This window comes from Elephas maximus, chromosome 4 (assembly GCF_024166365.1).
Source record: "Elephas maximus indicus isolate mEleMax1 chromosome 4, mEleMax1 primary haplotype, whole genome shotgun sequence".
NCBI lineage: Eukaryota > Metazoa > Chordata > Mammalia > Proboscidea > Elephantidae > Elephas > Elephas maximus.
This window is the reverse complement of record NC_064822.1, coordinates 133851946-133877240: the sequence shown is the minus strand read 5'-3', so window position 1 is coordinate 133877240 and position 25295 is coordinate 133851946. Positions and strand designations below refer to the sequence as shown.

Genomic DNA, 25295 nt, shown 5'->3' with positions numbered 1-25295 from the left:
CTATATAACCATTTATAATGTGATGAACAGATCATTTGGGCAGCGTAGATTATGAACTCAAGGAATTGGCCAGGAAGAACGAAAACCCACATTGGTTGCTGGTTCATTGATAACTGGTTCAGAATACAAAGTGAATCTTGAGTATGGAAAATACAGAACTGTTATTACCTTAAACCTTAAAGTCATTCTGAACCCTTTGCTTTCTCAACTTTTTGTTTTTCCTATCCTTTGTTCCTCACCAAGTCCTGCCAATTCTTCCTTTAAAATGCCTTTCATATCTATACTATCCTATTCATTTTAAATGATAACTACTCTAGTCCAGGATTTCGTACCTAAATGAACTCCCCTTTTCCAGCCTCTCCTCATACCCACAAATGTTGCCAGAGATTATCAAAATTATACACATGTATGCAGCTTAAAGGAGTCGTATGCTGCAATGGTTAACTGCTCAGCTGCTAACCAAAAGGTCTGCAGTTCAAACCCACCAGCTGCTCCATGGGAGAAAGATGTGGTAGTCTGCTTCCGTAAAAATTTACGACCTTGGAAACCCTGTGGGGCAGTTCTACTCTGTTCAATAGGGTCACTATGAGACGGAATCGACTCCATAGCAATGGGTTTATGCAGCTTTCAAATTTCCAGTGGCTTTTATTGTTCACTGAATAAAATCTTAAATATTAACCTTGTATCAAAATTTTCTAAAATGTGGTTTACATCTGGAGCCCTGGTGGCACAGTGGTTAAGAGCCTGGCTGCTAACCAAAAGGTCAGCAGTTTGAATCCACCAGCTGCTACTTGGAAGCCCTTATGGAGCAGTTCTACTCCGTCCTAAAGGGTTGCTATGAGTTGGAATCGACTCAACAGCTATGCACAGAAGGACGCAGTTTACATCTACCTCTCAAATTTACATATCACTACTCCCTTATATGACTTATGAACATACCGATTTAATTACTGTCACCAAAGTACTATATGCCAAGCATTGTGCTTATGATTTCATATACATTAAACCAACCCTGTTGCCATCGAGTCAATTATGACCCACAGCAACCTTACAGGACACAGTAGAACTGCCCCATAGGGTTTCCAAGGCTGTAAATCTTCACAGAAGCAGACTGCCACATCTTTCTCCCGTGGAGCAGCTGGTGGGTTCAAACCGCTGATCTTTGGGTTAGCAGCTGAGCACTTAACCACTGTACCACCAGGGCTACCTTTCATATACATAATCTCTTGCAATATTTATAACAACTACAGTGGTTTGAAAATACATCTGCAGCTTCTTTGACACTATTCTCATTGAGAGATGGAGTCTATGTCCTCTCCTCTTGAATGCAAGTCACCCTGGTGACTGGCTGTAACAGAGTGTAATAAAAGTGACACTGAGGCTAGATCAGAAAAGGTAATACAGTTTCCACCTTGTTAACAATAAAAAAAGAAAAAGATGGTGACTGATACAATTCTCCATAACTTTTTTATTTATAATGGAAGGAACAGATAATATAAATGTCTTTGTACCCTTGTTTTTGGAGGCCTAAATCAGCAGATAGGAAGGCCAATCACCATGTGGTCACCATATTTCAAAGAAGCTCAAGGAAAGGGAGAAGCCATGTATAAATGCCCTAGTTATGAGCCTCAACTGAGGTGCCAGACAACAGCATCAACCACTAGACCCTTGAGTGAAGATGCCTCCAGACGATTCCAGCCCCCAATATATCTTGTCATCCCAGCCATTGAGCCTCCCCAGCTGAGGGCCTAGATATCATAAAGCAGAGACAAGTTGTTCCCTAATATACACTGTCTGAATTCCTGACATACAGAAATCATGAGCATAATGAAGCAGTTATTTTATACTGCTAAATTTTGAGGTGGTTTGCTATGCAACAATACCAACCAAAACAGATTTTGATACCTATGGCACGATCATAGCAAAAGCTTTAAACATGCAGCCATGGCTTTAGAACTAGTGATAGGCAAAAGCTGGAAGGGTTATAAACAAACTATGACTAGAAGCTGTTGGTGAGGGCTTCAAAGATAAATGTTATGAGAAGCTGAATGAGAGAGGACCTTTGTTATATAGTGGTAGAAAGTCTGGCTACATTGTTGCCTGTAGTACCATGAAAAATGAGAAATAAAACTATAAACTCTGTTTTTTAGCTAAGCAGATTTTCAGGCAGAATATTGAAAGTGCCACCTAGCTTATCATTGGCCATGAAAAAAACACAAGAAAAGAAAAATGAGTTAGGAACAAGCTGTAGAGTTTTCAAGTAAAATTTAGAGAAAATATAAAGGAGCCAGGACTTCCTGGGTTTGACATTAAAACTGCTTTTCCTTCCCAGACTCTACAGATGGCAGAAGATTCTCAAAGAAACAGCCTCAGAGAAAAAAATCAAATCCAGGGCACTATCAGAAAAAAACATAATCTAAAAATGATGCCAAGGGTGTGATTTTGTCAAGACCCCTAAAACTCTTAAAGCGGTCCCTCAAGACGTTTTCAAAAAGGCAAAAGGCTTTTTTGAGGATTTTTTTTTTTTTAAGGGTGTGCCTCATAAGCCTTGTCTCAAATAACAAGGCATTTAAGAGGCATAGGGGCACTGACATAGAGAAAGGCTCAGCTCAAAAAGATTTGTGAGTGTAATTTTGTCTAATGGAGTGGATACAACTTGATACATAAAAGATCCCACTGTCTTTTAAAGAATTAGCAACTCCTTGAATTTAAAGCAAAAGAAACAATATAAAACAAAAAGAGGCTTTTGACTCCCAACCTTTCACTAGTAGGAAATAAGCTGAGAAGGTTATTCAGTTCCAACCATAAACCACTTTTTTTTTGTATGTGTAAGTTTTTCAGAGTTTATTTATATATTGTATATTGCCAAAAGGTAAACAACTTTCTTAAAAATCAACGGAACATTTTAGACAGATGTAGTTTTAGCACCTGAGTTATATATTATTTCATGATGTGGAAATCAATCATAACCTACTTGTTCCATCTCTCAAGATGCTATGGTTTAGATTCCAAGAAATGTGGTGTTTCTCCTGCCTGTAGTTATACAGCCTGGTAACAGCTAACCTTCTGTGTATAAACAACAGTTTGCTTTATTATTACATCAAAGTGGAATCTTAAAAAAAAAAAAAAATTAAGGGGAAATCGAGGGTTTAAATGTAAATTAAAATTCAATCACACAAGGGGTTATCAATTTAAGAAACTCTACTCAACTTAAGAGACCATGAGATGAGCTGATAATAGTACTCCTTGTTACATTCTAAACCATAGTTTAGCTTATAGTAAAGTATGTCTGCCTTGAGCATTGTGCTTTTTCAAAGAATTATGTGGGATCAAATCGACAACAGCATCCAGAAAGTTTAGATAAAAAGCTTAGAAGGCAGTGAGTTTATGCTAATGGCAGTGGAATAATTTGGAAGAGGATAGTGACAACGGTTACACAACATGAAGAATGTAATTGATGTCATGAATTGCACAAACTACTTTTAAATTAGAAAAGAAAAGAAGACTTATAAAGCAATACTAAGATCCCAACAGATGAGGCCAAGTGCCAGGGAGAATAACTCACAGGGAGTAGCAAAGAGCCATAAAAAGGAATTGGATGCATGTGCCCAACTGGATTTCAGAACTGCTATGGGCCAGTGACTGTTGAATCCTCCTATTTTCTCCATTTTTGAATGGGAGAGTCTACTGCAATAATTTTATGCCTGTTTTACAATTGCATATTGGGTGTGCCTGGGGTAACTAACTTGTCTTCTTACTTGACACATCTTCAGAGTAAGAGAAAGCATGCCCAAGAGACCAAGCCCAAGTTCTCATCTGCAGTTGGACCTAAATTATGTGGTGAGATCCTGAATGTCAACTTGGGCCTGATGCTGTAATAGGATGAAACCCATTGGTGGTTCATTCCTTCTCAACGAGTGAGTGCATTTTGTACATAGGATGAATGGTAATGACTTACAGCCAGAGAGCAAACTGTACTGATTTTAAAACACTTCCACAAATTATTCAGCACTTCTCCTGTCAAGAAGTGAGGTCTACGTCCTCTTCTACTAAATTGGGGCCATATTTAGTGACTTCTTTGAAACTATTAGATGTAGTTTAAGTAATACTGAGTGACTCGTGAGGATAAGTCAGAAAAGGCCATATAGCTTCCATCTAGTTCTTTTGGGGAACTCACTCTGGAGCCCTGAAGCACCATGTTAAGAGGTACAACCACCCTGAGGCCACATGCTTTGTGGAAGCCCAGGCCACATGGAGAGGTCACATGTAGGTGATCTGGCCCATAGCCCCAGCTAAGTTCCAAAGAGATTGTCAGTACTAACCCCAAACACATGAGTGAAGATGCCTCCAGCTCATTCTGGCTCCCAGATGTTGGGTCACTCCTAACTATCCAAAGTCCTCAACTGAGGCCCCAGACATCACTGAGGAGAAACAAGCAATCTCCACTGTTTCCTGTCCAAATTCCTAACCCATAGGAACCTTCGGTATAAAGAAGTGGTTGTTTCCTGCCACTAAGCTTTGGGGTGTTTGTTTTGTCACAACAGTAACCAGGACAACAATGTAAAGGAAGAATTTGTATTTTCAGTTTAAAAACAAAAAAAAAAAAGGTGATAAAGAGAGGTTAAGTAATTAACCAAGATCACACAGAAGCAGCGCTGAAATTCAAAAACAGGCCTACCTGATTCTTAAATCCATATTTATAACTAAAATGCTATACTATCTTCCACAGAAATCCCTGTATCTGTGACATTTTTCGTAACATCTCCTCTTCCTAGAATTTTATACACACATCTACTTCTCTACAACCAAACCATTATTTGGGTCCACACTAAATCCCAACTCTTCTATGAAGTAGATCTCTAGACTCCAACCCACAGAAATTTCTCCCTCTTCTAAACTGTCTTGAACTTAACTTCTACAACTTTCACTTGAGAATTAGTGAATGTTTTTTTTTTTATTGTCACAAATTCACAGTTAGTGAATTCACTGCTTATTCCTATTCCTATTTCTCCTATTGCTTATTCCTTGGCTCCCCTACTGAATTATCCCCCAAACAAGGATTGAAAACCCAAATAACTACCTGATCAAAGAAGATGAAGTGGACTAGGTACAAAAGGACGAAAGTAGTCTAGATTAAGTTATACTAGGAAGCAAATGCCACATGTACGTGGATCAGCCACCACTCAGCATGCTGATTTTCTTCATAGCATATATCACCCACCGGAGGTATGTATTTATTTGTTTATTGTCTCTCTCTCTCTCTCTCTTCATTAGCATGTAAGTTGCCTGAGAGACGAGACTCTGTCTATTTTGTTGTTATATCCCCAGAGCCCAGGACAATGCCTGGCACACAGTGGGCATTCAATAAATGGCTGATGAAGAAATAAATGAAGACAAATATTGCCAAGTTGGAATGTGAACCCAGTGTTACAAGATCTTCCAGGTTTTCAAAATAGGCCAGAAATTTAAGTAATTTTGTGTGTAATCTCTCAATTTCTAGATTTTGACAACTAATTAAAGAAAAATGTTAAGCATTTTAGGGCTAGGTAAATAAAACATGTCTGCAGGCTTAGATTCGATCTGAAAGCTGCATTTTCAATATCTGTACTAAAGGGATTTTGGACTGCTTTTTAACTTTCTAATTACTGAGGATAGTGCCTTGTAAAGTGTAAGTAGTTTAATAAGCAAATAATGATGATAACGATGATGCCCCAACTATGCTCACTTGAGGCATTGCTATCATTCAGCTGTGTATTAGAAAGATGCTATTTAAGTTCCTCTCTCCTATCCCAGAGTAAAGGGTTTAAGTCCCTGGTCTGAATGACTACCTGGACTTCACGTGACTATTCCATGCCCAGAATTCTAAAGCTAAACTTTCACTCCTTCCAGCTGTTAAGGGCTGAGAAATGTCGTTTCTATGTACTTCCAATAATAAGAGGGAAAGGCAGTGGAAAGAAAATAGATTGGATTTCCAAACGGTGACAGAAGAACAGAGGTTTTTAAACCATATGTCCACAGTTGATAAATAAGAACTCCCTATGGCAATTTTGTTTTCCTTTTTACTGACCTTAGCATTTTTAGATTATATAATCTAAGTTTATTCCAGCTGACCTTTCAATGCTCTCCAGTAGCATGTTTTATCTTTTCTACGTAAAAATTATAAAGTAGAACTTTTAAAATGTTTACTAATTAGATTCTTAACTCTAACAAAAAGTAACAGCCAAATAATTAGAGCATGTCTGGTATTAAACATGTGTCACTCAGCAACAAGTATCATTGTCTAGCACCGAGAACATTTTTAAGACACTTTAAGAAAACATGCTGGAAGAAAGCATTTCCAGTATACCCACAGCAAGTCAAACATCAGCTTTTGAAGACATTACAGGAAATGAGACATCTTGGTGTTTCTTTTCTCTGGCTGGTCCAATGAGTACAACTTTGAAATGTCCATAAGAGACATCAGAAACATCAAAGGAACTCATCATATCAAATAATAAGTCCAAAAAAGTAAAATGTCTCTCTATAGTAATTATGCATAGCACTTAGAACATTATTTTAATGTTTATGCATATGAATTCAATATATACAGTTCTTTAATAACGGTATTAATTTTGCACGCAGCAGATTTATTTTTAAACACGCTCCACAGTGATTTAAATGAAAAGTAACAGTGAGGAAAATTTATTTAGCCAAACCTATTTTTCAAAATTTAGGTTATTACAGAGCTATGAACTTCATACAGAATAAGAATATAGGTTTCTATTTTTTATTGACCTCTACTGTTGTGTTCAGTCAACACTGAATGTGATCATCATTGGATGGGAAGAATTACTACCTGAATTCTCTTATAGACACACGGGTGAAATGGTTAAACACAGAGCTCCTAAGAAATAAGGGGAAAAGCCCAAAATTTGGGATCAGACCAATGGAGGTTCAATTTAGGCTCTAACACTTTCTTACTTTTTGACCCTGGGCAAGTTACTTAATCTCTTTAAACCTCAATTTACTTTACTCATTTGGAAAAACAAAATTATAGTACCCTGCCTTAGGGCTAACATGAAAATTAAAATAAATGCATATTCATCATATAAGTCATCAAATTAGAGAGGAGGTTGTTACATCAAAAGAAAAAAAAAGAGAGAAAAAAAAACCTGTTGCCATTGAGTCGATTCCAACTCATAGCAAACATACAGAACAGAGTAGAACTGCTCCATGGGGTTTCCAAGAAGCAGCTGGTGGATTCGAACTGCTGACATTTTGGTTAGTAGCCGAGCTCTTAATCACTGTGTCTAGAACACTATCATTTTACAAATGACAGCTATCAAAGAGAATTCACTTGATTTTTATTGGAAGCTTAATGTGTTATTATTAGGTGCCATTGAGATGATTTTCGACTCATTGTGACCCCATGGGAAAGCCTGGTGGCATAATGGGTAAGTGCTACAGCTGCTAACCAAAGGGTTGGCAGCTCGAACCCACCAGGCGTTCCTTGGAAACTCTATGGGGCAGTTCTACTCTGTCCTATAGGGTCGCTATGAGTCAGAATAGACTCGATGGTGCTGTTTGGTTGTTTTTTTTTTTTTTGGTTTGGCGACCCCATGTGACAGAACAGAACTGTCCCATAGGGTTTTCCAGGCTGTAATCTTTAAAAGAGCAGATCATCAGGCCTTTCTCCCACAGAGCCACTGGATGGGTTCCAACTGCCAACCTTTAGGTTAGCAGCCAAGCACTTATTCATTGTACCACTAGGCTCGTTATAAACCTAATACAAACAGTAAATTATTCAGGCTCATTATATCTCATGCTTCTCTAAGAATATATCCCACCATCTGGGGGTCAATGGGCTAAAGAAACCTTTATAAACTCATAACCCATTGCCACAGAAAAAAGGTTTACGCCTTTCAGAAATTCTAGCAGATGGTCAGGAGAACTTATGTATAAAAATATTGACTGAAGCACTGTTAATACTTAAAAATTCAGAAAAATTATGATATATTCATTCAACCATTGTATCCAGACCAACCACAAAAACATAATCTTAGGCAAAAAATAAAATGAAATAAAAATATGCTGCAGAATGATATCTATAGTATAAAACCACTTCTATAAAATTTTACAGCATGGTATACATATATGCATAATAATTATATGATAATATGCATGGAAATGGCAAACCCTGAATTCAGGATGGAATGATAGCTAAGGAAGAGGGCAAGACAGTGAAATCAGGGAGAGGTACAGAGAGGGTTTTAACTCTATCCATTATTGTACTTTCTCAAAAATTAAATTAGACCAAAGCAACGATAGTAAAATGTTTAGTTTCATAGATTTGCCTACTGAGTACATGGGGTTTACTATAGTGTTCTCCACATTTTCTGTATATTTGAAATATTTCATAACTTTAGAAAAAGAAGACTTTTTTTCAGTCTCATAAACCAAAGTAGGCAATTTCCCAAAGCAGACAACAACTGCTCCAGAGACACCCAGGCAATGGAGGTGGAAACGAGGAGAAACAGGGATGGGGGTGGGAGGGTTCAGGCAGCAAGTGTGTAAAGGAATAAGACAGCTAGGTATAAAAGAGAGGTTCCTGTCTGACCCTCTGAAACCAGGAAGATAATTTTCCCCCGAGAGTTAAGAATTCAGCTAAATAAAATATGAAAGAGGTTAGAAATGATTCATCGTTAATACAAGAATCAGGTTACTTTACAGAGGGTACATTATCCAAAAACATCATTAAGTTTAAAATACTTACAACAACCCCACTCTTGGTGGTAGTTTCTTTGTATGTGAAGTTGCAAATTGCCCAGGCTAAGTAATATGTGGACATGAGAGGGGTCTGTGAAAAGTGATCCGTAACCCATCCATCTTCCTCAAACACGGAAGTTTCCACTGGCATATTGGATAAAGATAAATAGGTTGCTGGGTGCTTGATGCTGATTTTGAAAGTAGCCTTGTAGATTGGCTCGTCAAAACAGGGAAATGCCTTTCTGGCATGTGTAGGTGAAAACTGAGTAACACCAAGGAATCTGGAAAAAAGAAAAGGACATTCTCAATAATATTTATGGCTTGAGTTAAGTTTGGCTAAAGTGCATGCTTCTGCTAATAGAATAACTTATTTTTGCCAAATTGCAAGCTTTATTTTTTTCTGAACCAAATTTAAGTGCATAAATACCTTGAGAACACAGTTCATGTATAATTTACTTCCCAAATGATAAAAGATCCTGAATGAAGTTTTTGTCTCAATTGAAGTAAATTCACTCAGTGCAGAGTACCCATTACCATTAAGTAGATTCCAGCTCATAGCGACCCTATAGGACAGAGTGGAACTTCCACATAGGGTCTCCAAGGAGTAAATGGTGGATTTGAACTGCTGACCTCTTGTAGCACTTGCTAAATAAAATATTACACTCTACAGAAAAAAAATTCATTGGCAAATATTGGAAAATAATGATCAACAAATACTAGAAAATGATTCTCTTTTTTGGTTTAGTTACAACAGGTAAAGACAGTGAAACGAAACTCCAAAAGCTATCCTCAAGGGTATGTAGAACACAGACCATCACTGGGAAACATCTATGCTCTCAGATTTCAACAAGACATGGCCAGATTTTGTTAAGAACAAGGACTTTAAGCCAGACAAAAATTGGTCTGAATCCTGGCTACATAACTTTCTCAGACTTAGGTAATTACTAATGCCCTACGGTTTGGTTGTTGATCGTTTAAAAAGAAAATAGCCAAGACTAACTCAGAAGGTATTATAAAGCTGGGGGGAAGAGGATGTGAAGCGTCTATCAAGGTGAGCAGATGGAGCAGGCAGTCAATAAATGGCAGCCTTTCCTGGGGCACTGTAACACACATATACATACACATATACACACACACACACACAGAGACAGAGCACTGGCGGTGCTGTAGTTAATCACTTGGCTGCTAACCAAAAGGTTGGCAGTTCGAACTACCAGCCATTTCACAGAAGAAAAACATGGCAGTCAAATTCCATAAATATCACAGCCTTGGAAAACCTATGGGGCAGTTCTGCTCTGCGTCAGAATAGGCTAGACGGCAATGGATTTTTTTTTTTTTTTTTGCCCTCAAGTTTTCGAATCAAGGTGCATCTCATTAAAACTCTTAACTAGAAGCCACCTCCATGTTCTCTTACAGAGAATAAAGTACTTTAAGAAGGGCACACTTTTAACTTTTAAAAAGAGGCCCTCATTCATGAAAATACTCATGATAAAAGTTAATGAAAGTTTTTGGTTTTTTTTTTTTTTAATACTAGCTACAAAACTTGAGGTAAGATCCTTTGTAAAACATTACTGAATTCTAAAGTAACTTCTTTGGAAGGCTCTTTCTCCCACCACTCTCCCCCTTAATCATCCAGGGTTGTTAAATGTTGGGTGACGAATCGATTTTCAACTCATGTGATTTTGGTCTCGTGACAGAGTAGAACCATTCCATAGGGCTTTCTAGGCTGTAATCTTTACAGGTGCAGATTGCCAGGTTTTTTCTCCCACAGAGCTGCTGGGTGTTCAAACTACCGATCTTTAGATTAGCAACTGAGTACTTAAGTGCTGCACCACCAAGCCTCCTTATAATCCAGAGTAGATGTGCTAATCTAACACAGCACTTTCCCACTGAGCCTGGGCTTGGCCTGAAAATTATTCTCAGCACAGTACACCTACTCCTCAGTTATCAACTGCTGTTATCTGACATTTCACATTTACAATAAAAGAAAACCTACTATCCAACCATTTTGCATATTAATGATATACATATGGCAATAACAAATGCTGAGGTGAGAATAACACTGTCTGAGATGGTTAAGGTTATGTGTCAACTTGACTGAGCCATGATTCTCGATGGTTTGGCAGTTGTGTAATGATGTAATTTGGCAGTTATGTAATGACGCAATCTGGCAATTATATAGTGATATAGTCATCCTCCATTTTGTGATCTGATGTGGTCGTCCTTCATTTTTGCATAAAATCAATTTCTGCATAATGACCTGGTCTTTAGAACCTAACCATGTTGATAAGTGAGGAGTGGGGTATATCAGGCAGTTCATTGTTGTTCTTGTTGTTAGGTGCCATCCAGTCATAGCAACCCTATGCACAACAGAATGAAACACTGCCCAGTCCTCTGCCATCCTCAGAACCATTGCTATGCTTGAGCCCACTGTTGCAGTCACTGTGCCAATCCATCTTGTTAAGGGTCTTCCTCTTTTTCGCTGGCCCTCTAATTTACCAAGCGTGATATCCTTCTCCAGGGGCTGGTCCCTCCTGATAACATGTCCAAAGTATGTGAGACGAAATCTCACCATCCTCACTTCTACGGAGTATTCTGGCTGTACTTCTTCCAAGACAGATTTGTTTGTTTTTCCGGCAATCCATGGTATAAAACCAAAAAACCCAGTGCCGTCGAGTGAATTCCAACTCATAGCGACTCTATAGGACAGAGTAGAACTGCCCCATAGAGTTTCCAAGGCGCGCCTGGCGGATTCGAACTGCCGACCCTTTGGTTAGCAGCCATAGCACTTAACCACTACGCCACCAGGGTTTCCAATCCATGGTATATTCAATATTTTTTGCCAACACCATAATTCAAAAGCATCAACTCTTCTTCAGCCTTCCTTATTTACTGTCAAGCTTTCGCATGCATACAATTGAAAATATCACAGCTTGGGTCAGGTGTACCTTAGTCCTCAAACTGACTTTGCTTTCTAATATTTTAAAGAGGACTTTTGCAGCAGATTTACCCAATAGAACACATTGCTTAATTTCTTGACAGCGCTTCCGTGGGCATTGATTGTGAATCCAAGTAAAAGGAAATCCTTGACAACTTCAATTTTTTCTCCACTTATCATGATGCTGCTAATTGGTCGAGTTGTGAGGATTTTTGTTTTTTTATGTTGAGGTGTAATCCATACTGAAGGCTGTAGTCTTTGATCTTCATTTGTAACTGCTTCAAGTCCTCTTCACTTTCAGCAAGCAAGGTTGTGTCATCTGCATATCACAGGTTGTTAATAAGTGTTCCATCAATCCTGATGCCCCGTTCTTCTTCATATAGTCCAGGTTTTCGGATTATTTGCTCAGCATACAGATTGAATAAGTATGGTGAAAGGATTCAACCCTAACGCACACCTTTCCTGATTTTAAACCACACAATGAACTGCCTGATATACCCCCCTCCTCACTTATCAACATGGTTAGATTCTAAAGACCAGGTCATTGTGCAGAAATTGATTTTAGGCAAAAATGAAGGATGACCACATCAGATCACAAAATGGAGGATGACTACATCACTATATAACTGCCAGATTACATCATTACATAACTGCCAAATACATAACTGCCCTTTTTCTGTCTGAATGACTGTCTCTTGGTCTATGTACAGGCTCCTCATGAGCACAATTATTTTGGAATTCCCATTCTTCACAATGTTATCTATAATATGATCCATGCAGTCGAATGCCTTTGCATAGTCAATAAAATACAGGTAAACATTTTCCTGATATTCTCTGCTTTTGGAGAAGATCCATCTGATATCAGCAATGATATTCCTCATTCTATGTCCTGTTTTGATGCTGGCTTGAATTTCTGTCAGCGACTACCAATCAATAGGATCGAAATGAAAAATACTGAGTCTTATTGGCTATCCCTGGCTCAAACTATCAGGAGTAAATATACCATTTTAAAATTATGAAGCTTACATTTATCACCAAGAGCCTACTTTTTTAGAGCTTGGTTTTGTACTCGAGAAAAATAGGATAGTTCTAAATATTATTGTATGTGCTTTCTCAGAGAGAGCTATCTCGGAAATAGCATTGGCTGCTACATGGCAGACCTGGGTAAGCCACTTAACTGTCTGAGCTTGTTTCTTCATTAGTATAAGGAAGATAATAATGTCTGTTGGCCTTCCTTATAAAACAGATGAGATGGTAAAATGAGATAATGTATGAAAAAGAAGTTTTAACTATAAATTTTATATAAATATAAGGTTAAAGTGGAAAGATTCCTATAAACAAATAGTCCAGCTCTCTCAAATTCCTAAGATAAAAAAGTAGATCCAGTAGGCTTAAGAGATTTATCCAAAATTACACACACAATTAGTATGCAGCTGGGTCTAGAACTGACATTTCTTGTCTGAGAAAAAGCTAATTCCATCTCAAAACAGTAAGATTCATTTTAGTCATAATTCATAAACAACATTTTCATTCAAATGTAGGAAATAAGGGCTCTTATTTCCAAATTTGCCAGCATCCTGGCATTCCTTATTACTTTCTGATGACAGTAATATCATTTTTGCTTAATGAGGTGTCAGTACCTTTTAGTTAAAATGCACCCATTTACAATTTTCCTTTCCCTTATTTTTGTCTTAAATAATACTCTTGAATTTTATCTTTCAGCTTTATGAATTAAAGTGTCCACTGAACTTGCAATTTCTCTATTGAGACGATTTAAAAATAAACTCACAAGATTTCACATACGAGGAAAAGTGTTCCCTTTTCACTTGAGTATCTGAGAACACCAATTCCAATCACTGAACAACTAGGTATTGCCTACTATATATGAGTTTCTCACAATATTAGATATTTGGTAAGATTTTTTAAAAGGATATGCTACTTGGTTTTTGTCCTTAAGGTCTTTGCTAGCTAACTGAAAAGAAACACACACACACACACACACACACACACGAAAAGACAAATCATAGAAACCCTAGTGGCACAGTGGTTAAGTGCTACCAAAAGGTCTGCAGTTTGAATCCAGGCGCTCCTTGGAAACTCTATGGGGCAGTTCTACTCTGTCCTATAGGGCTGCTATGAGTCGGAACTGACTCAACGGCTAGAAGTAGGGAAAAAGTTCCCCAAGAGATCAACAGAGAGGTTACAATTAGAATGCACTAGTCTTTAAGTAAAAATCAAAGGTGTCTGTGACATTAAATAATAATGGGCAGGAATTTATCAGATGTAGAAAACTGAAATACCTCTGGGCTAAATTAATAAACCAAATATGTATGCGAAGGGAACACTTTATGAAGTTTTTTTGGTTTTTTTTTTCCTTACTTAGTAAGGAAACATCTTAGTAATGCTAGCAATTTAAACTACTGATTATCAGGGTGAAAAGAACTATAAAGATGACCTTGTGACTTTTTCTAAAATTAATATTCTTAATGAAGTCATACACACAATGTATATCTATGCATGGAGGGCCACCATATATTCTGATAATGTCTAAATGAGGAATTACTAATTTCACAGTCTGGCACCTGAGGACAACTGCAATTGAATTTCAATTTGGCATTCAGGAAATCAAAAGAAGTTCCTTGGAAAAGAAGAGCAGTTGGAGTAGATCACCTTTAAGGTTTTTTCCAAGCTTGAGATCCTATACCTCCAACAAAAAATAGAAATGAAATGCTCCTTGAATTTTATGAGGTTCTCTTAAAATGCTAAATTACATTACCATTAAATAGCCTTTTATTACAAGTTCTATAATGCATTTACTTCTCTTAATCATTCATTTTTTGAGTGTTCAATACTGGGAAGAAAAGATAAATATATGCTTCCTTCTCTCAAGGAGTTTATACTCTAATAAAATAAATTAAACATATACCTGAGTAGGTACTATACAAAAGTCATAGCAAAGAGGGAAAATGTATGAAGAAATTACACTCATCTAAAGCCGAGTTTCTCAACCTCAGCACCACTGACATTTGTGGCCAGAAAACTCTTTATTCTAGGGGGCTGTCCTATACATCTTAAGATATTTAGCAACATCTTCACTCTCTGCCTACTAGATACTAGTAACACCAGTGTGACAGTCCAAAAAAATGTCTTCAAACACTGCCAAATGTCCCTTGGGGGTTGGGATGGGGAAGTTTATGTGTAGGGTAGGGGGTGGGGGCAAAATTTTTCCAGCTGATAACCATTGGTCTCAAGAATTCAAGACTTTATGAAGGAAGAAGCATATAAATTGGTCTTGAAGACTGAGTAGGATTTTAAGGGTCAGAGACTGATGGGAAAATGAGTAAGTTGACTGTAGGAAGCACAGACATAAATAAGTCTTTTAAAAGTTCTGACTTGCATATTAAGTTAGCACCCTGTCTGCTATCTGTTAACAGACTCTGGTTATATCAGGTCTCCATATTGGGAGCCCATCTCATAACTCGTATCCTTGATATTCTCCTTTCTAACAAAAAGAGCAGGCTTCAGGCTCAGTGCCCTCAGAAGACAAAAGCACCTATTGGATTTCAGAAATATAATGTTGTCTTCATTGCATATATTTTATGGTTACCTTCAATTGGTGAAAATGAGATTTCCTTCCTGCTTAGTGTCATTAAAAACATTAAGAAGGCCTATAAAGAGGATGATCTGAAGAAGAAAATAATGAGTTTGGTTTTTTGAGTGAATTGGAGATGAGACTGAGTTGGTAGCAGGACGCCAGTGACAAGAAATACGAAAAAAATTAATTAAAAATAGAAAACATTTGAATACATGGTATGGATATGAAACACATGTGTAATACAGCAAAAAAACAAAACAGCAGGACACAGAAGGTAATGGAGACAAGTATTTTGTTGTCTGTTTTCCTTCTGTTTTCTTAAACAAAATCATTCTTATCTGTTAATGAGTCCCTCTATTACCATAAAAAATTACACTTCCAAACATGACATTCTGGAAGTGTCATTCTAAGAATGTCACTTTAGCATAACTAGAAAAATGTGAATAATATACACGCATGTTAATTCTCTTCTATCTAAAATAAATTAGTTGATTTTCTTAATGACTTGTCTATTTGACATTTTGGTTGAGTTAAGAAGGAGGGCTTAAAGCTCTGTGCTGCCACTGAAGGATATACAGAATTGATTTCTTCTTATTTCTGCGGAAGTTCGCTAGGCAAGCTACTGTGTCAAGTCATTACAATAATATTCAGCAGAAGGGATGCATTAATGTTGGTTGATATTGCCAACAAATTACAGTATGTGATACAAAACAATTTCTGCTCCATTATTTTCAGTTTGCCTTTTCATAAAGGTAAAATATGCAGGGGAAACAAACATTTACATTGAACACTGTTTGTATTCAGACGGATCCATGAGCTTTCGCCATGGAATTTGCCAAAACCAAGAGAGCCTCACAAATGGCATAGCATGTTAGAAAGGTTTCCATTTGGGCCACATCTATGCATACCACATGTATAAAAAAGAAATTGGTATAGCACAGTGAAAAATGATCTTTGAACTTACTTCTGTCACAATTCCAATTTTCCTAGTGTTCCAGTAGTTTAAGATTGGTAATAAGAACTTCCAAGGCCTCAAGTTCCAGTGGAACATCTGGTTACTGTCCAGCTGCTTGCAGTACATAGACTAAGTTACAAGGTCATGGAAGTTACACATTTCCCATTTAAAGTGAGGGTTGTTAATCAAAATGCAAATTATTACTCTATGACAAAAATGTTTTAAGCTAAAATGGGCTGTTGTTTAGACTGTGTATTTTTATGTACTCCAATGAGTCATTAAACCTCTGCCATTTCAGTAGGGAAGTATTCCTGTTGAATATTCAGTGCTATAAGCAAGAGTGTAGTCTATTTTTTTTTTTTTTAAATAACCATTCTAGAGCTAAAAACAAAATACGATAATGCTGGCAATATGTAGGTAGAAAGTGATGCATATGTGAGTAATTGTGTTATAAAAACAGAGCATAATAGTCTTAATTGTTTTCCCATTTATAAACTAAATAATCTTATCAAAATGAGTACTGAGTATTGATCACCCTTGATGGAGAATATTACAAACGCACTAAAATTACTTTCATAGGCCATGTTATTAGTTTTAGCTAAAGATAAATAAAATAGTGTCCAAGATTTGTTTTATATTGGAAAAATGTAAAGCACTCTGTAAGTTTTATAGTCATGCTACTGTCAGAGCTCAGTTTTGGGAACAGTATCGAATGACTGACATGGCTTTCCCTTGGTACTCAGGGTTTTTCTACTTGCTCTTCTGGCTCGCAATTATAAGGAAAGCATCCTCTTGGCCCTTGAGTCACTAGTTCTTACTATTCTCACTGCTGATACAGAATAGCTCCATAATTAGGGAAGTTGTACGCTCCTTCGGTATCTCCCCATCTCCCCAACACTCAACCATTCTCATCTCACAGTGTCAGAGCTAAGCAAGAGATTTCTCTAGCTGTGAAATGCAACAAACACTCTCTTCTTCTTGATAAAAGGGTTCTGCTTCTTCCTTCCCCATCATTTGAACTCTGCTTAGGGAGCAAAACAAAGAGTGGCCAAAGGAATAACCACAGTGACCATATTCACAATGTTTTGCCAGCAAGAGGAAACCCCAAGGCAAGAACATTGGCCCTGCATGACCTGTATCAGCTCAAATAGCAGATATCCAGCCATGGGATAATACAGTGTTATTTAATACCCACAGAAGTGCTTACCAAATTCCAGATGCTGTTTTAAGTGCTTTAGTTAACTCTCACAATCCATACAACACGAAGTAAGGTTTCATTATCCCCATTTTGCAGATGAGGACACCAGACACAGAGTAGCTAGGAAACTTGGCCAAGATCATAAAGCTAGCAAGTGGTAGAGTTAGGACATGAACCCAGGCAGTTTCTGCTCAGGAAGAGAGCAAATGCATGAAACACTCACACCCAGTTTTCCATTCAGCAACACAACCAAAACATGGCTTGAGCCTATGCTTAAAAGAGAGAAAAAGTAACCAGCAACAGTAATTTTAAAACTTTTTTTTCCCATCCTCTGATTTTCGTTTTTTGGTTTTGGTTTTGGTTTCGGTTTTGATTTTTGAATTATGCAACCCTGGGGAAAGATCTGGATCACTAAACTAAACCTTCATCCTTCGAGTCAAAATAGGTGTGCACTGGGAAGAATCGATTTGCCCCTGTCCCTGAAAAACTGGAGCCAGAGCTCCTCGTATCTGAGTTAGACCACGGCATTCAAAGCCTGGGAGGTACACCTAGCGATAGGGAGAGCAGGAAGGGTGAGTCAGGGCCCTTCACCCCCAAACAGTCCCCACCCAACCTTACCAGTCTTATTCTACCCTTGCAGCCTCATCACCACCATCCAGCTGTGCCTATTTGTGAATCATTTCAGATTGTTCAGGAAACTAAGAAGAGCAGGGAGTATTTTTCATCTTCGTATTCTTCCAAATTTACGTAATAAAATTATGCCTGTGGGAGACAGCATCCACTCTCTGGTGGTAAAATGCAGGATTGCATAAGGCTCTGAAAAATCCTAGGGGAATCCGGCCACTATTGTAAATCTGAGAGAACGCAAAGGACAAGCAAAGAACTTGACAATGAAGATAACAATGATCTTTGCTAGTGGGTAGAAGATGAGCCTGGAGGTGAAGGAGCGATGCCTTTCCTTTACAGACTGTAAAACATTCATGTACTAAAGGTAAATGATTTCTTCCTCACTCTTTTTTGTATCATTCTTTGAAGTCACGATTAAAGAGGTGATTCCTAGTCTTGTAATCATGTCAACCAAATGTCACCAACCTCAAGCATACAAACCTAACCTGTTGCCCCATACTGTTGTCTAAAGCTCATCTACATATCCGTTAACCCCATTGCCATCAAGTCAATTCTGACTCATAGCAACCCAAACATGGGCAAACTAATTTCACACTTTCTGAGAAAATACATGCTTTCAGAAAATGTTGCCTGAGTGATCAAATCAGAGGGCACGATGGAAAAACAAGGCAAGAGAAACGGAATATAACTGCCCCGTGGGGTTTCCAAGGAGCAACTGGTAGATTTGAACTGCCAACCTTTTGGTAACCAGCCATAGCCCACCGCAGCTCTTAACCACTGTGTCACCAGGGCTCCACATACAAGGTGGCAAAAATTAATGTGAGGAAATAAACATGCTGTGCAAACCAAACAAATATTGGAGAACCAGTAGCAGACTGTTAGTTATCTAGTGCTGCTATAACAAAAATACCACAAGTGGATGGCTTTAACAAACAAATTTATTTTCTCTCAATTTAGGAGAAACCCTAGAGGAAGGCTTTTTTTCTTCTGTGGGCTCTGAAGGAAAGTCCTTGTCTCTTCAGCTTCTGCTTCCTGGTTCCTTGGAGATCTCCATGTGTCCTAGCATCTATTTTACCCCAACACCATTGGAAATCCTGGTGGTGTAGTGGTTAAGTGCTAAGGCTGCTAACCAAAAGGCTAGCAGTTCAAATCCACCAGGCACTCTATGGGACTGTCTGGCCTACAGGGTCTCTACGTGTTGGAATCGAGTCCATAGTAATGGGTTTGGTTTTCAGTTCTGCTCTGTTTGTTCTTTTAATCTCTTTAACATCTCAATAGAGATTGACTCAAAATACAGCCCACACTAACCCCACCTCATTAGCATAACAAAGACAAACCATTCCCAAATGGGATTATAACCAACAGGCATAGAAGTTAGGATTTACAACACATATTTTGGTGGGGACATAATTTAATCCATAACACAGATCCATCTTTGTTTGAAGAAGATGCAGAACAGACAGGCCACATTTGGAGCTGCTTCTAACAAAAAAAAAAACATGGGCAAACTAATTTAACACTCTCAGAGAAAATGTATCCTCAGTGATCAAATCAGAGGGCATGATGGAAAAACAAGGCACGAGAATCATCAACTGTATTACTTTTCCTCCCAGAGTGAGTCATTATTAAATTGTTACAGGTTGCTATTGTTGTTTTGTTTTTAATATTTACTAGACTTTTTTTTTTTTTTTTTAGACTTGGTTTACTGGTGACATTTTGAACTGTGCCAAAATCCAGGACTGGCTTCAATCTGGCCACTGGGTTATATGTTCCTGAAAGGAAAATAATGAACTAAGTCTATTAAGGAATTATTAAAAAAAAAAAAAAAAAGTTTTCTTAAAAACAAACGGTTTTCAAAGATTTTTCAATTCAGAGATATCTACAGAGGGGCAAAAAGCCACACACTCCCACTTTCTCAGATAAAATTATCTCTCACCAGAATGAATGGCAGAGATGAGACTTCTTTCTAGCATAAAAACAATTCAGTGTTTTCTTATTTTTATTAAATATCATGATTAATTCATCCAAAAAAAAATAACAAGGTATCAGACCAGGTACACTAATACCACAAAAGATTGAATGCCTACCCAAAAAAAAAAAAAAAAAAAGCCTACCTACCCAGAGATAAAATCCTTCATGCTCTCCACAAGATTTTTGCAAAAACGTGGTCTCAGTTTTCTTTGAGAACCACAATAATATGTTCCCATTTTAATTGGAGATCATGGTTTCTCTCTAAACAATCTTTTACATAAAAAGACCTTCTAATTTTATTCTGTCTTCTGTCACTTTGGCATGTTATAGACCCAATCATAGTTTGTCAAAGAAAACCAGTCCCTCTTTCGAAAGTGAATAAAATGTTCATTTACCTCAGATAAATTTCCTCTTTCAAACCGACCATCTGGATCTAAATTAAGGTACCCTACTTTGAACATGGGTGTGCACACCATCTGCCTACCCAAAAGCACCAATTACTTCAGGTAAATGAACGTTTTACCTAATTCTAAGCAAGCACATTCTCCTATAGGAGATTATGGCATAAATACATACCCCTTTCATCTGTCTGCTGCATACCTATTTGAGGAAAAAGTGAATATTTGTTCTGTCTAGTAGAGATAATTTACTGTTTGCACGTAAACATTTCAAGAGAACTTATTTATTTGCAATTCTCAACAAGTGATGAGTTTTCTTTCTCAGAAAGACAAATGAGCAACACACAGTAGAAGATTTGCCTCAAGTAGGGAAAGATTGGACTCAATATGGAGCTTGCCTTCGGACTTTTCTCTGTTACAGTATGGGAACCATGAAAGGCAACTCTTCCCTGGGAAACATAACCAGTCCCCCCGCCCCATACCTAAACCGAAAAAAAAAAAGAAACCCTTTACTGTCGAGAGGATTCCGACTCACAGAAAACTTACAGGACAGAGTAAAATTGCCCCACAGGGCTCCCAAGGATCGGCTGATAGAGTCGAACTGCTGACCTTTTGGTTAGTGGCTGAGCCACCAGGGCTCCAATACCAAGTTGGGGGTAAAACCTTCCTAGGGACAAAGGTATCTAACTTTCCTGCCCTCACCAAAATCCCTTCTCTCAGATCTCTGAGAAGTGCATCAAAGAATCAAATGGATTGAGTATTAATGAGTTACTGTTTCCGCATAGACTAAGTGGACTAAGTTGTAGTCTTGCTCTCTTAAGTATGTCAAGTTATCAATGTGAACCTCAACTGGTAGATTAAATATTTGTTTTTATTACAGAAATTATCATATAATGAAATTGGCAAAAGTATGACTAGACACCAAGATGTCAGAGTTTGCATCTGCGTCCTTTTGCAGAGTGGGCTTTTAAAATACCAATTTACATTGCCTTTTTGTGACAAAATTATTACCCATAAAAGTCCAACCCTGACTGAGTTCTTGCTATTGGTCTGTTTAAGAAATCTCCAAATAGCCACAGTAAGGAAAAAAAAAAAAAAAAAGCTAATATATGGCATGTTGGCATAATTGGTAAACAATTTATTATATTTTCTTTTACCTTATCGACTCTAGTAGAAACATCCAATAAATTACCAAATTAATTGTGGTATTGAAGGAAACAAAAAGAAGAAGGGTAACTTTCTCTAAGATGCTGCTTAGAAATCAAGTCATCATGTGTTCTCCAGAACCACTGAATCTTGCAGTTCTATCGGGGTGTGGAATTTAGCCACATGTGCACTAGGTTAAACTTTCAACTAAGTTATTTATATGTTTAGGGAAAACTGAAGGAGAGTATTTGAATGCAAATATGTGCCAGGGGTATAAGAAATCAGTTATGGGTCAAGAAGAAACATCTGGACTTTTTAAGAGTCCTGTTAATTTGAAAGCACTGACCAAAACAAGCTCAGTTCCACCAAATATATCTTGGCGCAGTTCAAAAAACAGAATTTGTTGGAAGTATTCATTTTACTACAGCAAAATTTATCAGTAAATAAATAAATAGATTTTTTTTTTTACTGATAAATCTTGCTGTAGTAAAATGAATACTTCCAACAAATTCTGTTGTTTTTTTTTTTTTTTTTTTGCCATGCCAAGATATATTCATTTTACTACAGCAAGATTTATCGGTAGGGGAATGCAATTTCCAGTATTGACATTTTGATGTAACAAGCTTTGTTCTAAACATGACGTGCAAATTTACCTTCTATGCCTTTAGCCCATATTGGATATGACTGTCGGTTTAAAAAAACCTTTAATTTGTATTGCTTAAAACATGTTGGAGAAAGTGGTGGCAGATAAAATCCATACCTGATTTTAGGATTTAGGAAGTGAATAATTCACTTATGGGAAGCTTTAACAATCATGCAACTACTAAAGCATTTGGGTCCTTTATTTATGTGGGGTTACCTCACCGGGCTCTATCAATAAGGAAACTTTTGCATGCTCAAACAACACACTGACGTTTTCTCAGCCTCTTAAAAGATAACAGCTCCCTCTGAGAGTTTTCAAGCACCGTGAGCCCTGGCCTAGGACTCAGAAAAACCAATGTTCAAGTCCCAGCTCTCCATTGACAAGCCTGCTGACCTCAGGTGCCCTTAACTGCTGAGCCCCAGTTTTCCACTGTTGTGAGAGTCACTCAGGAACAAAGAGAGGCTCTCTCACTGGCATCGTTACTAATCTCCAACTTACCTCTAATCAAGTTGCTGGTTACCTTTTTATGTTTGTTTACTTTGTTATATTTCTAAACTTTTTTTTTTTTAACTTTGGTTGTTCCCCTGCCCTAGTCATTTAATCAGTTACTTTAAATGCAATGAGTCAAGTGAAAGATCAAGAATCACTTATACATTCATTCAACAATATATCTGAGAACTTACTACTACCGGACACCCGTAAGAGCTAACTAATATTTACGGTAGACACTCTATATGCCAGGTACAGGGTTAAATGTTTTTTGTTTTTAATGTATTTGCTCATGGGCGCCTGCAACAATCCTATGAGAGATCGAAACTGCCTGAGTTCAAATCCCTGCTTTGTCAGTTCACTAACTACGTAATCACAGTTATTTGACTAATCTATATTATACCTTCATTTCCCCATCTGTAAAATATTGCATGATAATAGCTCCTACCCTACAGGGTTGTTGTAGGATAAATGAGTTAATATAGGCCCTCAGTAAGTAATAGAGGTTATCACTGTCAGGAATTAGAGGCTGTGAGAAATCAATCAACTTCCCCAAGCCTTCACCTGTTGGAGGGGCAGCTGGTATTTGAACCAGTTCTGTTGGACTCTGAAGTCCAACCTCTAAACAACTGGTGCAAAGTCCCACAGCCTCTCAAAAATAAAATAACAAAATACTGTGCAAGTCTAAAACGCATCAAAGGCGCTCTTTAACAAGGCATTTGAGACTGACGGCAGGTTTTCTCTCCCTTCACCACTGGAGTCATTTCCAGGGGCAAAAACTCCAGAATAAGCAAGTGGAGTCACTGTGTGTTCCTGGAGAGCTGGTGGCTCCTGGAAGGGCATTTCTTGCTGGCACTGAACGTGACAGCCGCCCCTCCCGCCTCCACCCCCATTAGCCTGTCACAAGAAACTGCTAAGAATCTCATCTTCCAGTTTTGGAAAACTTCATGCGGCCAAAGCCTACCCTTTGTCCAGCGTTTGCCAGAGGGCTAAAAGTCAGAGTAGATGGACGTGGGAGGAGCATTTTGCCCTGACATCTTACCGCGATGCGCTGCTGCCCTGGCCTTTGGAGCTCACCTATTTTTCTTTGACAACTTGGCAGCCTTTTCAAGTCAATCCGGCATCGCTCAAATTACACACTCTCCTTTAGAAAAAGAGCCCTGCGCCGGGCTGGCTAAGAACTTTGGGGCGGAAGTGGGGAGGTCCCGACTAGAGGAGGGGGCGGAATTCATAGTTTGGAACTTGTGAGTGAGTTTGCATAGTGAAAGCCCAGGCATTTGGGAGACCCCGAGGACTTGGGGTGATGGTCTTCCATCACCTTTCTTCCTTCCCCCGCCCCTCTTTTCCCAAGTTTATCAGAAACCCGCCTGGTCCCCGGGGTCGCCGGCCGGTTAGCTGGTCCGGCCGCCAGGCGGGGTGGGGCGGCGTGGGGCACCGCCTCCCTCCCTACCTTCTCTCCCCGTGGAGGACGTAGGAGCTGCGGAAGAAGCCCAGGAGCTCGTTTTCAATCAGGGCGTTGTAAATGATCTTCAGGTTGTAATTCCTCTGCGCGTCCAAGGTCCGATTCAGCACCACCACCAGGACCTGCGTTTGTGGATAGAGGAAAAAGCCGGCCACCGGGACAGCACCGGACGCCCGGTCCTCGGCCACCTGCACCTTCTCGACCGCCACCCGGGAGGCGTGCAGCACCACGTAGCGGGTGGCGTTCCGACACGCTATCTCCACGTTGACCTCCCCTGAGAAGGTAAAGTTCTCCATGAAGGCGGTGAGCATCAAATTGTAGTGCAGCGGCTTGAGGTGACCCGACAGGCGCAGCTGCGTCCACGGTTGCCACTGTTCCCGCTCCTCTTCCGACGGCGGCTGGGCAGACGGGGTACCTGGGGTGGCGTCCGCGCCCGTTTCGGGCAGCGAGGAGTCCTCTCCCGCGTGGTGGTTGCGCCGGGCGGGTCCCGGGAAGCTGGCGTTGCCGCCGCGCGCGGGGAAACCCTCGGATCCGCCGTCGGCGCCGGGCGCTACGCTCGCCCCGCACTCGTCGAATCGCAAGCTGAGCAGCACTGCGAGCATGGTGACTGCGAGCAGCGCCACGATGGACACGGCGAAGGCCAACACGAGCCGCTTGTGTACCGTGATGTGGCGCTCCGTGGTGCGGGGTCGCACTCCCACGGAATCCGCCCACGGGTCCGAGAGCCCCCTGCCGCAGGCCCGGAGTGCGGTGTCGTCCTCCCCCATCGTGGCCGCGAAGGGTGAGCTGCTCTTCTCGGCCCCCTCCTCCTTCTCCTCCTTCTTCTTCCTCTTCTTTTTCTTCTTCTTTTTCTTCTCCTCCTCTTGTTGCCCCCGCTCGCCGTCCAGGGCCATCACACTGCCTCCTCCTCCTCCCCCGCCCCCTCTGGCACCCCCCGCGGGCGGGCCACCCGGGCCACCGCCAGCGTAGGCATCAGCGAGCGCACGCGGGCTGAGAGCGCGACGCCGGCTGGGACCCGGGGGGATGCGGGCCTGGGTCCTTTTAAGACGGGCACTGGCTGCAGGCGACGGCAGCCTCGGCTCCCCCCATCAGCCCCGCCTCTCTCCGGACAGGAGCGGCCGAGGCGGA

The 25295-nt window shown here is 39.5% G+C and overlaps 1 protein-coding gene across 1 annotated transcript in view; it reads right to left on the bottom strand.

Moving 5' to 3' along the window:
- The window catches only part of TRHDE (thyrotropin releasing hormone degrading enzyme), a 487618-nt gene extending 462558 nt beyond the window's left edge, over positions 1 to 25060 (bottom strand). Inside the window, exons 1-2 of the mRNA XM_049883907.1 lie at positions 24156 to 25060; positions 8753 to 9026 (exon numbers count right to left, since the gene is read on the bottom strand). Coding sequence (XP_049739864.1) covers positions 8753 to 9026; positions 24156 to 25060 — 1179 coding nt within the window. The remainder of the gene's footprint in view (positions 1 to 8752; positions 9027 to 24155) is intronic.
- Positions 25061 to 25295: the final 235 nt, after the last annotated feature.